At 31.8% G+C, this 12,568-nt stretch overlaps 1 protein-coding gene across 1 annotated transcript in view; it reads left to right on the forward strand.

The window, feature by feature from the left end:
* Smp_029930 (hypothetical protein) overlaps window positions 1-12,568 on the forward strand; it is a gene marked incomplete at both ends in the record, with an annotated part of 14,991 nt that overhangs the window by 1,089 nt on the left and 1,334 nt on the right. The window contains 3 exon segments of the mRNA XM_018799533.1: window positions 5,417-5,429; window positions 5,435-5,824; window positions 10,736-11,270. Of these exon segments, the coding sequence (XP_018651312.1) occupies window positions 5,417-5,429; window positions 5,435-5,824; window positions 10,736-11,270 (938 nt within the window).

Below are 12,568 nucleotides of genomic sequence, written 5' to 3' on the forward strand. Positions count from 1 at the left end.
GCCGTCCAGTGCTTCCAGGTTTTCCCTGCTGGTCTAGCTTCAATTGACTCACGCTTTCAACTATTTCCTAATATTATTTACAAATTTTACAAAAATACAGTTGTAAATATATGATATCGCTAGGAATAGAATTGTTCTAGGAATTTATCCTTACTGGTGTTCTGATCTACAACAATGAATGTGTCGTCGATATAGCGGCAGTATAGATCAAGCTTCTTAATAACCTCATTAAGTGGTCCATTTCTCTTCTTGGCAAAGCTAGAGAATGGACCACTTAATGAGGCTATTAAAAATAGAATTATGAAACATTATCGTTTATTTTTAAAACTTTTTTAAAACATCTAAATAAAGTGTTACTTTTGAAGGTATACATATCTGCAACTTGAATAGAAACAATGTTAAATGGTTTTTATAATATTGACTAGATAAAAAAAATCGAATTAATTCTCGACAAGATTGATGATGGAATAATAATTCCATGACCATTACTGATGTATAGCAGTCTATTCATATGGGGAAATGTTACCAAGTTAACAATTAGGCCACATACCTATTGCTGATAGTAAATGGTGTTTACCCTTATATTAGGAGTACGTTGAAGTTGGAAACGTAGACCAGTACTTTAAAACATAGTGGATGAATGATATTGTTTTCGTTTGACCAGGTAAAAACAATGAATTTGTCACTTCAAAGATTCAATTTTTTTTTGTTGATGAAGACTCCTAAAGGTTGACTAAAATCATGTCATTTTGAGGAGAGCTATCTTAAAAAATATTTAACTGGTCATAAAAGTAAACAATTAATTGGTTGTCATCTTACGTTACCTCATTGAATCAACAAAGATCCTGTATCAAAAGTGGACTAATCCACTAGTGACTACAAAGCTGAAGTTATTTCCAGGATGTGTCTGGTTAATGCTATCTTTAACAAGTTTTGATAAATAATGGAATGACATGATAGACTGTTCTTTTCTAAATTACAAATAAACACTTTTGACTATGATTTTAACTTTATTATTACAGAAAACCAAGTTAGTTAAAATTTTTATGTAGATTAAATATTTCCAGAATTAAAGTGGTCCTGTTTGGAGAAATGTTTTGTGAAAAGTACAGTTTAAGTAACAGACAGATAGTGAGAGTTAATAAAAAATTAGTTGATAATTCATAGGAAATTTCATCCAGCTCTGATTGTAATCCACCAATCAAATTATAAGAAAGCAAAGACCAATCAAATTCAACACTTTCATGATAGGTCTTCCATGAAAAGTACTATTACTGATTTAATGCGTAACTTTAGTTTGGATAATGGTATCTCAAGATACGTAAATCAGTCTAAACAGTTTGTTATTTAACCAAACGTTAACATAGATCATATAACAGTAGAATTCAATATAGATTAGATAGATCTCTGGTAGAATTATCCAAGAACATCATGACAGATGAACTTAAGTTCTAGACATTATAGTTCTTTTAGTACATTTATGATGACATGAAGCTTCGTTTCAATTTTAATCAATTTCTTCGAGATCATTCTTATCATGAATAGTTTGAACGATATGAAATTAACTTATTCAATCTCCATCTCTGGATCAGCTGATCAAATCAATCGTTCTGAACTTAAAAAGGACATTTTGTCTACATCAATAAAGTCTTTATTGATTCTATGATTTGTCTTTATAAAATGAAACAAGCTCACAATTAAATATTATGAAACGGCAAAAAACCACTTTTCAAGGTCACCTGGATGTACTCTTGTTAAAAAATTGATAATTCAATACAGAAATAAACGCATTTTTAGTGTAAAAAGATTAGTCGTTGGGTAACTTTGAAATCATTAGCTTTTGATAATGTCTATCATCACCAATTGCATGAAGAAGTACTCAACAGTTGCTTTTTTTAGTATATAGTACTTAGTTAGTATACCCTAACGACACCTTCAGAGATCAAAATAAAGACCTACAAGACTTACATTATATTTTGGACATAAAATTGCATTAATCAGTAGGTTAACATGAATGTAAACAGAAATGTGACTATTTAGTACAAAGTAAGAATGAACAAAAATTTCATAAGTTGCTACCATTCACTACTAAAGGTTATGTAATCAGCAACATTACTGAACTGTTCACGAATATGGGGAGTGTATTAATATAGAACTAATATGTTTGTTGTCATTTAATATTCAAAGAGAAAGAAAGCATGTCATGTTGATAATTACTGATGTTATTATTCTTACTATTAAAGTGATGTTATGTCCAATAAGTACAAAATAAAAATACAACATCCTTTCAATGTTCAATATCAAATAAAGATATCAGCTACAATAGAAATCATACCACTACAGGAAACATTGTATTGGACAAGGTGGATGTACCTTCATCTATGCATACAAGAACACAAACTAGCTGCGAGACAACATAACATGTTATTACTCATATCAATGCACGTGGGTGACCGCAGATATGAATTTGATTGGGAAAATGTTAGAATTTCAAATCAAGGGAAATTCAAAGAATGTCGGAAAATTTATGGAAGTATGGGATTTAGATTAGTAATCAGTAGTAGTCAGTAGTCATATTAGCATAAACTCCACTTGCCAATCTGTATGGCGAAATCAATCAGTCATGTAACCAGAGGTCAACCAAAACAGACAGTTAACATAAATGTAAAGACAAATAAAGTTGAAGTGACCTCTGAATATAACCATTCACTGATAAGATCACCAGAACTTCACTTCTACGTGAAGTTAGTTCTGACCTTGTTTTCTAGAACTGTAACAAAGCCACACAAGTCTGTGAACTTAAAACAACTGAAAACATCCACCTGAGTTATAGGTCTTTTCTACATCATTTTAAGATAACTTTCATTAGGAACTCATTTTAGGTAGAGAATAATTAGAAATTGAAGAGTACAGGACATCTAGCTGATAAATTACCAGAGATACATATCTATCATTCAACATCACAATTAAAAACTATCATTACCTAAAAGTATTGCAGTGATCACAACACTTTCGATCAAATATACATGGTTTGTGCTTGCAACTTTAAACTGATCCATAACTATTATCACCAGTGGATTATTATTATAATGCCTACTTTATTTACAGCTGCTCCATTAATAGCCATATATTAAATTCTATCATGGTATTACTGTTTATGAAGTGGTTGATCACTGATTAAAGCGTGTCTACTACCATAAAGTTTTCTTAACTAATAAAACAATAGACAACATACATCCCAGAGAGATAGTGTTTAGTTTAAATTAAACATGACATTTTCCAGAAAAATAAAATCATTTTTTCTTGATGTTTTATTATCCCACAATAGAGTCATTATCGTCTAAGCATAACGTCTTTATTCTCTGCAATGAGTATCGATGTTGTAAAGCTTCTAAAATATATCCTTAGAATTATCACGAGGCTATCATATGATGGTGCAATTAAAGGTGAAATTGTATCTAAATCAATATTTTTTTCATGACCTGATATATTGTATAGAATTACTGATATCAGAGAAAATTGAAACACTATTTTATCAAACTGTAGGTCAAGTTAGAAATTTACATTTTCAGCTGTCTACTTAATGAATGTAATAAAATTTGATAAGTGTTTATTAATTCTAATGTAGAGTTCTCACATGTAGAAGGAAGGAAAACGTCAGCAGTTACGGTTCCTAGTGAGGACTTGTCATTATTAATAAACATTAAGTAATCTCGTAGTCACCTTAACCATGTACTTCTGTGAAGTCACAATAGTGAACAATAAAACTATCCAATCCAACATGTTTTTGACGATTAATTAATTAGTCCATTAATGAATTTGACTATGTAGAGTTCTCACAAGTAGATAAAATTACTTCTGTTTTCTTAGAATGGATTCAAATTGAATAATTCTAATAATTAAATATAATTTCAGTCACTTACATGTAGTGCAATAATTGCTTTTTATCAATACTGAAAGAGGTAAGGTATGAAGTGATAATAAGTCTTAAGCAACAGAAAGACACTGAAATCATATAAGTTTCTTCCTCTTAAACGTATGACTGAACAATACGAAAAACAATCCAAACAGAGAATAACGCTTACTTCACATACACATACATAATAATAACAACTCAATAGTCCAGCTAATCTACCAACCTTACTAAGGAGCATTCAGGAAAAATAGAGGAAAAGACAAGAGTATATTAACAATTACTTCATACTCAAGGTAAATAATAAAGATCAGAAGGGGTTTTGTGAAGAATTTAGTATTTTCATAGTTGGAATCATGAGTCAGTTGAAGCTAGACAATCATGGAAAACCTGGAAGCACTGAACGACGGTTTCGTCTTATTGTGGGACTCCTCCAGGTTTTCCATGATGGTCTAGATTTAATTGACTCATGACTTCAACTATATAAAAAAATTACTAAATTCTCCACAAAACCCCCTTTTATTGATTTTGTTGGAAATATACGAATCGCGGGATCGTGGATGCGCACTGCTGAGGAGTCCCATAATAAGACGAAACGGCTGTCCAGTGCTTCCAGGTTTTCCATGATGGCCTAGCGTCAATTCACTCATGAATTCAACTATAAAATTATTTGAAACTATCAAGTCTAACCTTGACGTTGATACCTACAAAATATTGTAGTATGATTAAACGTAATAAAATAGATCTAGGCCAATAGCATAGGCTTTGAAATTTTTTTTTATAAAATTACTTGGTATTCTTATGATAAGTATTATAATGAAAGTGATGTTTTATTATAGTATGACTTCTATTATAGAAGTATTGAAAACTAAATAGAAAACTTGACAATTAATTAAATGTGAATGAATAAAGGATTACTCTCAAATGAATTATTATTCATAATGTTTGGCTAGTATTTGCTAAATTTCTGTTTATGATATTTTTATATTTTCATTTAATTTACTAACTACAATAGGTAGAAATGGCCGTCCAGTGCTTCCAGGTTTCCCATGGGGGTTTAGATTCAATTGACTCATGACTTCAACTATATAAAAAATCACTAAAATCTCCACAAAACCCCTTCTGAAAGTTTCAAATAAATTGAGCATTTAGTAGAAAGTTAATAATAAATATATTTTTTTGCTATCACTCAATGAGTAAAAAAATTGTATTTCCGACATTTCGTAACTTAATGTGAGCCACTTCTTCAGAGAAAATAATTTATTCGGTCTGAAGAAGTAGCCTACATTAAGTCACGAAACGTCGGAAATACAATCATTTACTACATTATTACGTATATTGATAATATCCATATTGACAAAGGGTGTATAACTGAATTTCCAACGGCTAGAAAACATTAATAAATATTCAGTGATAATCTATTAAATGATTATTTAGAAATTATATTGGAAACTTTGACAGTAAAATATAATTCCACCATTTACTATTATTGTTATTATTAAGACTGCAATTAAAATGAATCGTTTATACAAAGAATCAAGAAAATTAGCCAGACGAGGTCGTAATGAAAAGAAACAAAGTTTGAAATTTTATCGAAAACATTCTAGTAAATCTAAAAATAAACTAAAGTCAACAAGAGAGACAGAAGAGGAAGAAAACGAAGAACAACCACAACCACAACAAGAACGAGACTTAGAACAAAGACAGAAGGACGAAGTATTACATGATCAAAATAATGAAACCATTTCATCAGAAATGAAACTAACAAATCAATTACCAGTATTATCCCCTTTTCTACCAGTTATTCGTTCAAATGAAATTGTATCATTAACATCTAATCGGAATACTACAGAAAGTGTTATAAAAGACGCAGAATTTAAACAAGGTCAGATCAATACTGAATTGATTAAAGTAAGTTCATCATATTATGCATTAAATTTATTAAAATAAAGTTTGTTGCATTTATTTTATTGATTTTGTGAAACATGATAACAAACGGGAGGTAAGGATTTAGTGTGAGAAGTTACCAAGCCTTTCTCATCTAGTCTCCAAGTGTTTTGCCAACGTCGTGCTTTCAATGCACTGAAATTCATCACTCGGTGTGACAATCGTAACAAATTAAACGTCACTTTCTACTACACACTACTTACAAACAATCTTGTGACTAGCATCCATTACAATTTTCGTAGATAGGATAAATGGCATAAGAATTTTTTGTTATTATCCTCATTAAAATGATCGTTCATAACGGATTTTGAAATGTATTCTATTTTATTTTATTGCTACAAGAATTCAAAGCTATCTCTATAAGTTTGAAAAGACGAATAACAACATGGGGGTTTTGTGGAAACTGTTGAATTTTCATAATTTATTTCACCGACTGATTTTAGATTATTAAGTCAGAGAAAACTAGAATACACCAAACAGCTGTTTCATCCTAACTTGAAATTACTCAACAATACACGTCAGTAGTCCTCTGTGACCAGTGGAGTTTAATCATATGGAATATGAGGCTTTGGTAGATGGTTGTACAATTTAGCAAATTTATTGAAGCTAATAATGTAAACTAATGGGTACCGCCTCAGTAGTCTAGAGGTTACGGGCTTGCTGTAGTATTGAAAGGCTATATATTTGAGCATCGGTGGAGTTGTGAAGGCACAGTACTGTGGAGTAGTATACTACGACGAAATAGCTGTCCAATGCTCCTTAGCTTTCAGTGGTTGTCCTACTAAGACCAATTCATCATGCTAACTTTAAAAAACAAGTGACTTATGTGCCATGGGAAAAAAACTATTTCATCAAGTTGAAAATATCAATCGAAACTGTTGACCGGTCAATAACATACAGTTGAAAAAAACAAAAACAAATACCGTTTCAGGGTTTTTTTTAAAATTTTAGTTCACGGTGTATTTGTATTAGAATTCAAGAGAGAACTTAACATCACATCCTTTTTAGGTCTTCATTGTAATATTAAAGTTGATATAACTAAAAAAAATTCTTTTTACACATTCAGTGAATAGATTCATTTACTACACAAAAATATGATAACATTATATACATAGAGTGTGCATTAGTTTAAATATGAGTTAAATAAGTTAACCTGCTAATTCTTATGTACTATTAAATTTTTTATATATAGTTGAAATCATGAGTCAATTGAAGCTAGACCACCATCAAAAACCTGTGAGTACTGGACAGCCGTTTCATCCTATTGTGGGACTCCTCATCAGTGCGCATCCACGATCACGTCTCGCGAGATTCAAACCCAGGACCTATCAGTCTCGCGTGCGAGAACTTAACCTCTAGACCACTGAGCCGTCATTCAACGGTGTTAATCTCTAACTTCAATCAATCCATGAAGTTGAGCAACCACTCACAAATGTCTTTAGTGAGTTACTATCTCACAACACACCTGGTTGAACTCCACTGGTTACTGCTTCTCACTAGAACTCCAGGAAATACTTCATGATTTCAACTATATATATAAAATTACTAAAAATCTCCACAAACAACCTACTATTAAATTGTTTAAAAAAAGAAAATCAATTAACTAAATAATGTAACATGTAATTTGATCCTTTTCTCTAATAAGATTATAATCAATTAACTTTTTAGAAAAAAATTGTTACAAACTACATTGTTTAAATAGTTTTCAACCTTTTTTTTAGATATTTTTAATAACTTAATTTGATAATTGTGTAATACTACTGATAATGGTAAGTAACTAAATTACCTTAGTAACTAGGTTTCAAATCACTACAATCTTAACATTTTCTCTTCTCAGAAGGGGGTTTTGTGGAGATTTTAGTAATTCTTATATAGTGAAATCGTGAGTCAATTGAAGCTAGACAACCATGAAAAACCTGGAAGCACTGAACGGCCATGGTGGTCTAGCTTCAATTGACTCATGATTTCATCTATATAAAAAATTACTAAAATCTCCACAAAACCACCTTCTGATAATGATCATATGCTCACTAGTGACTGTCTTCAAGAGGTAATTCCTGAAGTTCTAGTGAGAAGCAGTAACCAGTGGAGTTCAACCAGGTGTGTTGTGAGATAGTAACTCACTAAAAACATTTGTGAGTGGTTGCTCAACTTCATGGATTGATTGAAGTTAGAGATTAACACCGTTGAATGACGGCTCAGTGGTCTAGAGGTTAAGTTCTCGCACGCGAGACTGATAGGTCCTGGGTTCGAATCTCATGAGTGAGGGATCGTGGATGCGCACTGATGAGGAGTCCCACAATAGGATGAAACGGCTGTCCAGTACTCACAGGTTTTTGATGGTGGTCTAGCTTCAATTGACTCAGTTGCTTTTCTATCAGTAAAAAGATATATGTTCCTTAGAAGCTGGAAATGAATTTTTCTGTTAATATGAAATAAACATTTTATTTAAATTAATATAATCATCATATATAGAATATATTATAAATCTTACTAATATGAAGATACATTAAAAAGAATGCTAGTTATCTGTTGTATCGGTTGAGTGCGTTCGTTCTTGCCCAATTAATATATATGACGTTATGAGACCGCCGATTGGAGAGCAGTGTTTTATCGATCGGATCCAATGATACACAAAAGTCGTATGAGCAGTCTTGAGTACTTATCAGTCCTGCTTTCTGCCTAGCCCAGCCAGTTAAGTCCAAAACACCAATAACAGCCTCTGCAATATGAATCATTATTCTCAAACATACTGGGTTTATATACCAAACAAACTGACCACATCGAACCATAAAATAGGAAATAACATTTGTACAAGATTTATCCAAATGTAGCTGTGAACAGGGGGAACAGTAATAAATGGACTAGGGATAACTGAAGAATGATATACTGTATGATAATAGTCTATGGGTCAAAATAAAGCTCATAATAAAAGGAACATGAATATGAATAGTTAAGTTACTTAGCAATTATACAACAGGAAATATACATATCATATTGGTCCATAAATAGTCCTCAAACTTACCATTCATAGTTCTCCACGGGATACAACATTATCAGAAAGATATGAAGTAATCTACTGAAATTATAGTTTTCATGAATAAATTTAAGATATAAGTGATGAAAGTAAACTAATGATTGGTCACTGAGTATGGACAAACGACTATGGGCTACGGACTATTAAAGATATGATTTCCTATCCTTTCATTGATTTCTAACCTGGACTCACTGAGGGTAAATGTTTGTAATTGTATGGAATAAAGTATTGTCTAGTCTATACTCTAGTTCTCTATTCTGGGTCGTGAATCCTGGTTCTGATATAACGTGACTAGTCCTATCATCATATTAACATATTATCTTAGTATACATAGAGTGAGAAGACTAATTTAAACCACCTGTTATATCCATTTTTTATTATTATCACCTCTAATACTTATTTGAAATCAATGTACTACTGAATTAAAATTCTCTAAGTAATATTACAACTGATTTATTAGTTTCTGGAAAATTTTTGGTTACAGATTTCAAATAAAATCTCTCGAAAATTGAATAATCTAAAGTATCATTTTGAAATTTTTAAATAATATAACGAAAATCAAATTAAATGTCGTAAAAATAACATTTTTAGTAATTGATTATCAACATGACGCCAAATGATTGTATAACTACCCGGTTAATGTCTATTATAATTACTATCGGTTGGGATATTTTTGATAAACACGTTCGGTATTTCTTCACCTAAACGAATTTCGTAGCTGTTTTACCCTTAGATAGAAACAGATTCCGTGTTAAACAGAACGCTGGACAATCAATAGTACCAAAGTACAAATTAGTCTTAGTTGGGCAACAACCGAAAATTTGAAATCGCTGGGCGGCCGTTTCATCTTATTATAGAACTCCACCAGCAGTCCGTATTTACATTCCCGCATCTAGTAGTCGAACCCAGGACCCTAGGTCTCGCTCGCGAACTTTTCAGCTTTCGATCACTGAGGCATAACTAAGATTAGTTCGTAATCTTAAACTTTGAAAATCCCACAATCTCCACAAGTCTCTCCCTATAATAATGAATAGTTCAATTGGATTACATTGCAGGTGGTCACTGTCAAACAACAACACCGATCAATCAATCAACTTATTCAAGAATACTGTGAAACGAGATCAAGGGATATACAGAAAATTTGCCGAACTCTTTCTAATGGGTAGATTGGGATGAGATTGACTTTGGATGCAAGGAAAATCAAAACAAAACACAGTTCCAACACTTTGACAAATCATTGATACATTTCATATTTGTGTTTTGTAACTGCAAAATGCGATCTGTGAAAGTCAAGAACTTCAGTTGTTAGTGAATTGCATAGAAATACCCGTACTTTTTAAATTTATTGTGGCAATTTTGATTGGGAACACCGGTCAAACTTGAGGTCTATTAATCCAATAATATTCACGGTAGTTGGTGTTCAATCATTAAAAGTTAATCAAAGGTCATTCATCAACCAAAGAGAAGCTACATGATGGTCTGACACCTATTAACATTTCTCAATCTTATTTTACTAAATTCACTAGTTCTCTCGTATTATAGGCTTTCTGAAATATATGTTAATAGTGGGCCTACATAGTAATTGATTCAACAATGTTCTCTATTAAGTTCAATAGAAATTCTGCTAAACTTCTTAGTGCCCGATTAAATACTTTCATCAGTTCCAATTTCTTTACAGTTTTCGCGAGTTGTGTAACGTGTTCTGTTTTGTACTCTCACCTAAACTCGCTCAAGGTCATCCAAAAATCAAATGTATTTGACTTAATTAGACGAAAACCTCCACTCCATAATTGTTCTCATTCTGTGTTTTTTTAAAATATTTTCATTATCATTTTAAGCCAAATATTTCATCATGGCTTGAAACAATAAATGAAGGGGAAGACAATGCTAATGACCAAGAAGCACCGAAACCTTCAAAGCTTGACACTCCATGCTCTATACAACATCTTTTACAAAGCAAATACTCAATTTGTGAAAAAAACCAGACTCGTCAAAGTATCGCTTATTCAATTATCAGACATAGAGAAAAGCAGCTGTGTAATTTGAAAGCAGCATTAAGTGAAGCACCAATAGCGTATCTATGGAAAGATAATGTAAATAAAAGCACAACAAAATTGAAAACAAAATTAATTTGTTCAAAATATAAAGATATCAATTTACAAGCAAAACGTTGTCTTCCTGGTTCTATTGGCGGTTTATCAAATTATTTTCTAGAAGTTATTGCTTTACCTAAACCTGCATTGATTCGTTTCCCACCACCGACTAGTATGCATCAATATATACGTAAAAAAATATTAGCAGCAGAAAAACAGCAAATGCAACAAAATTTAAATAAATTAAGTCATTTAACTGAAGAAATGAGAAGAGCTTTAGGTAATTTAAACCTTTTTGTATATCGTTACTGTCACTTTAATTAAGGACAGTTTTGTTCAGTCTTCAGCCGAATTCAGTTTTAACTAACTAGTACAACTGATAAGTCTGTGCATATTCATCATCTAAACACCATTGATTATTTCATTGAAATCACGAACCTATCTAAGTTAGATAACCATTGAGAATATGGAAGTACTGGATGGCCGTTTCGCCATAGTATAGAAATCCTCAGCAGTGTACCTCCACATCCCCGCATCTGGTAATAGAATTCAGGATCCTCGGTCTCGTGCTCAGACGTTTAAACTCTAGACCACTGAGTCGGCATACCACGATGTTAATTTTTAACTCCACTCAATCCACAGTTACTATTAATAAATAGAAACTATATTTTTTTCATATTTATCTGCACATACTTGGGTTATTCTACAATAACCAGACTTTTGAGCTGAGTTCGATACTGATTAGCAGTGGAATGCGCGTTACGTCCTATTTGTGACTCTTTCCGGTGTGAAAATTCGCAAAGAAGTGTAGTTACATCCAAAATGCTGACCGTCATCAGATTGTCTCAGGAGTAAAGTCTGGATTACAGAATTAATATTATTTTATAAATCATTAAAAAGACATAGATTTTAGTTAAAACTTGACAGTTTGAAATGTCAGCGTGAAGTTTCGCGTATAATGGATGTCAAATCAAATAATGTACACTGACTAAATACAATAATCTATTTGAAGATTGGTATTCGTTATTAATATTACAGGAATAACCAGTAGCTATTATACTGTGGTATGTTATCAACGTACAGTTTCATGTAGAGTACTCATGATATTTATCAATTATACATCAATGATGAATTTGTAGGAAAAACATTCATGAAATCTATAAGTATTTATCAATTCATCATTATGGTTTTAGAAATTCTTGTGTTACAAGTCAACACCATACGGAAAATTGAAGTTTATGAAAAAGCTATTTTTATTCCACATCTTAAGGATTTTATTTATTCATAAATTGTGTTGCAAAAGTAATCAAGACTGTCAGTCGTTTACGTGATGAGTGCAGATTCTGGATCTGTAGCCTCCTTCCGACTATGATTAATCATTCAACTTTAAATATCTAAACTGTAATTTAAAATTATATGATTTTTTAACTAGATTTACAAATTGGTCAACAAAATTTTATTTGAGAAGGGGATTTTGTGAAGATTTTAGTCATTCTTCTGTAGTTGAAATCATGAGTCAATTGAAGCTAGACGACCATGGAAAACCTGGAAGCACTGGATTGGACGTTTTGTCCCAAT

Source organism: Schistosoma mansoni, chromosome 3 (assembly GCF_000237925.1).
Source record: "Schistosoma mansoni strain Puerto Rico chromosome 3, complete genome".
NCBI lineage: Eukaryota > Metazoa > Platyhelminthes > Trematoda > Strigeidida > Schistosomatidae > Schistosoma > Schistosoma mansoni.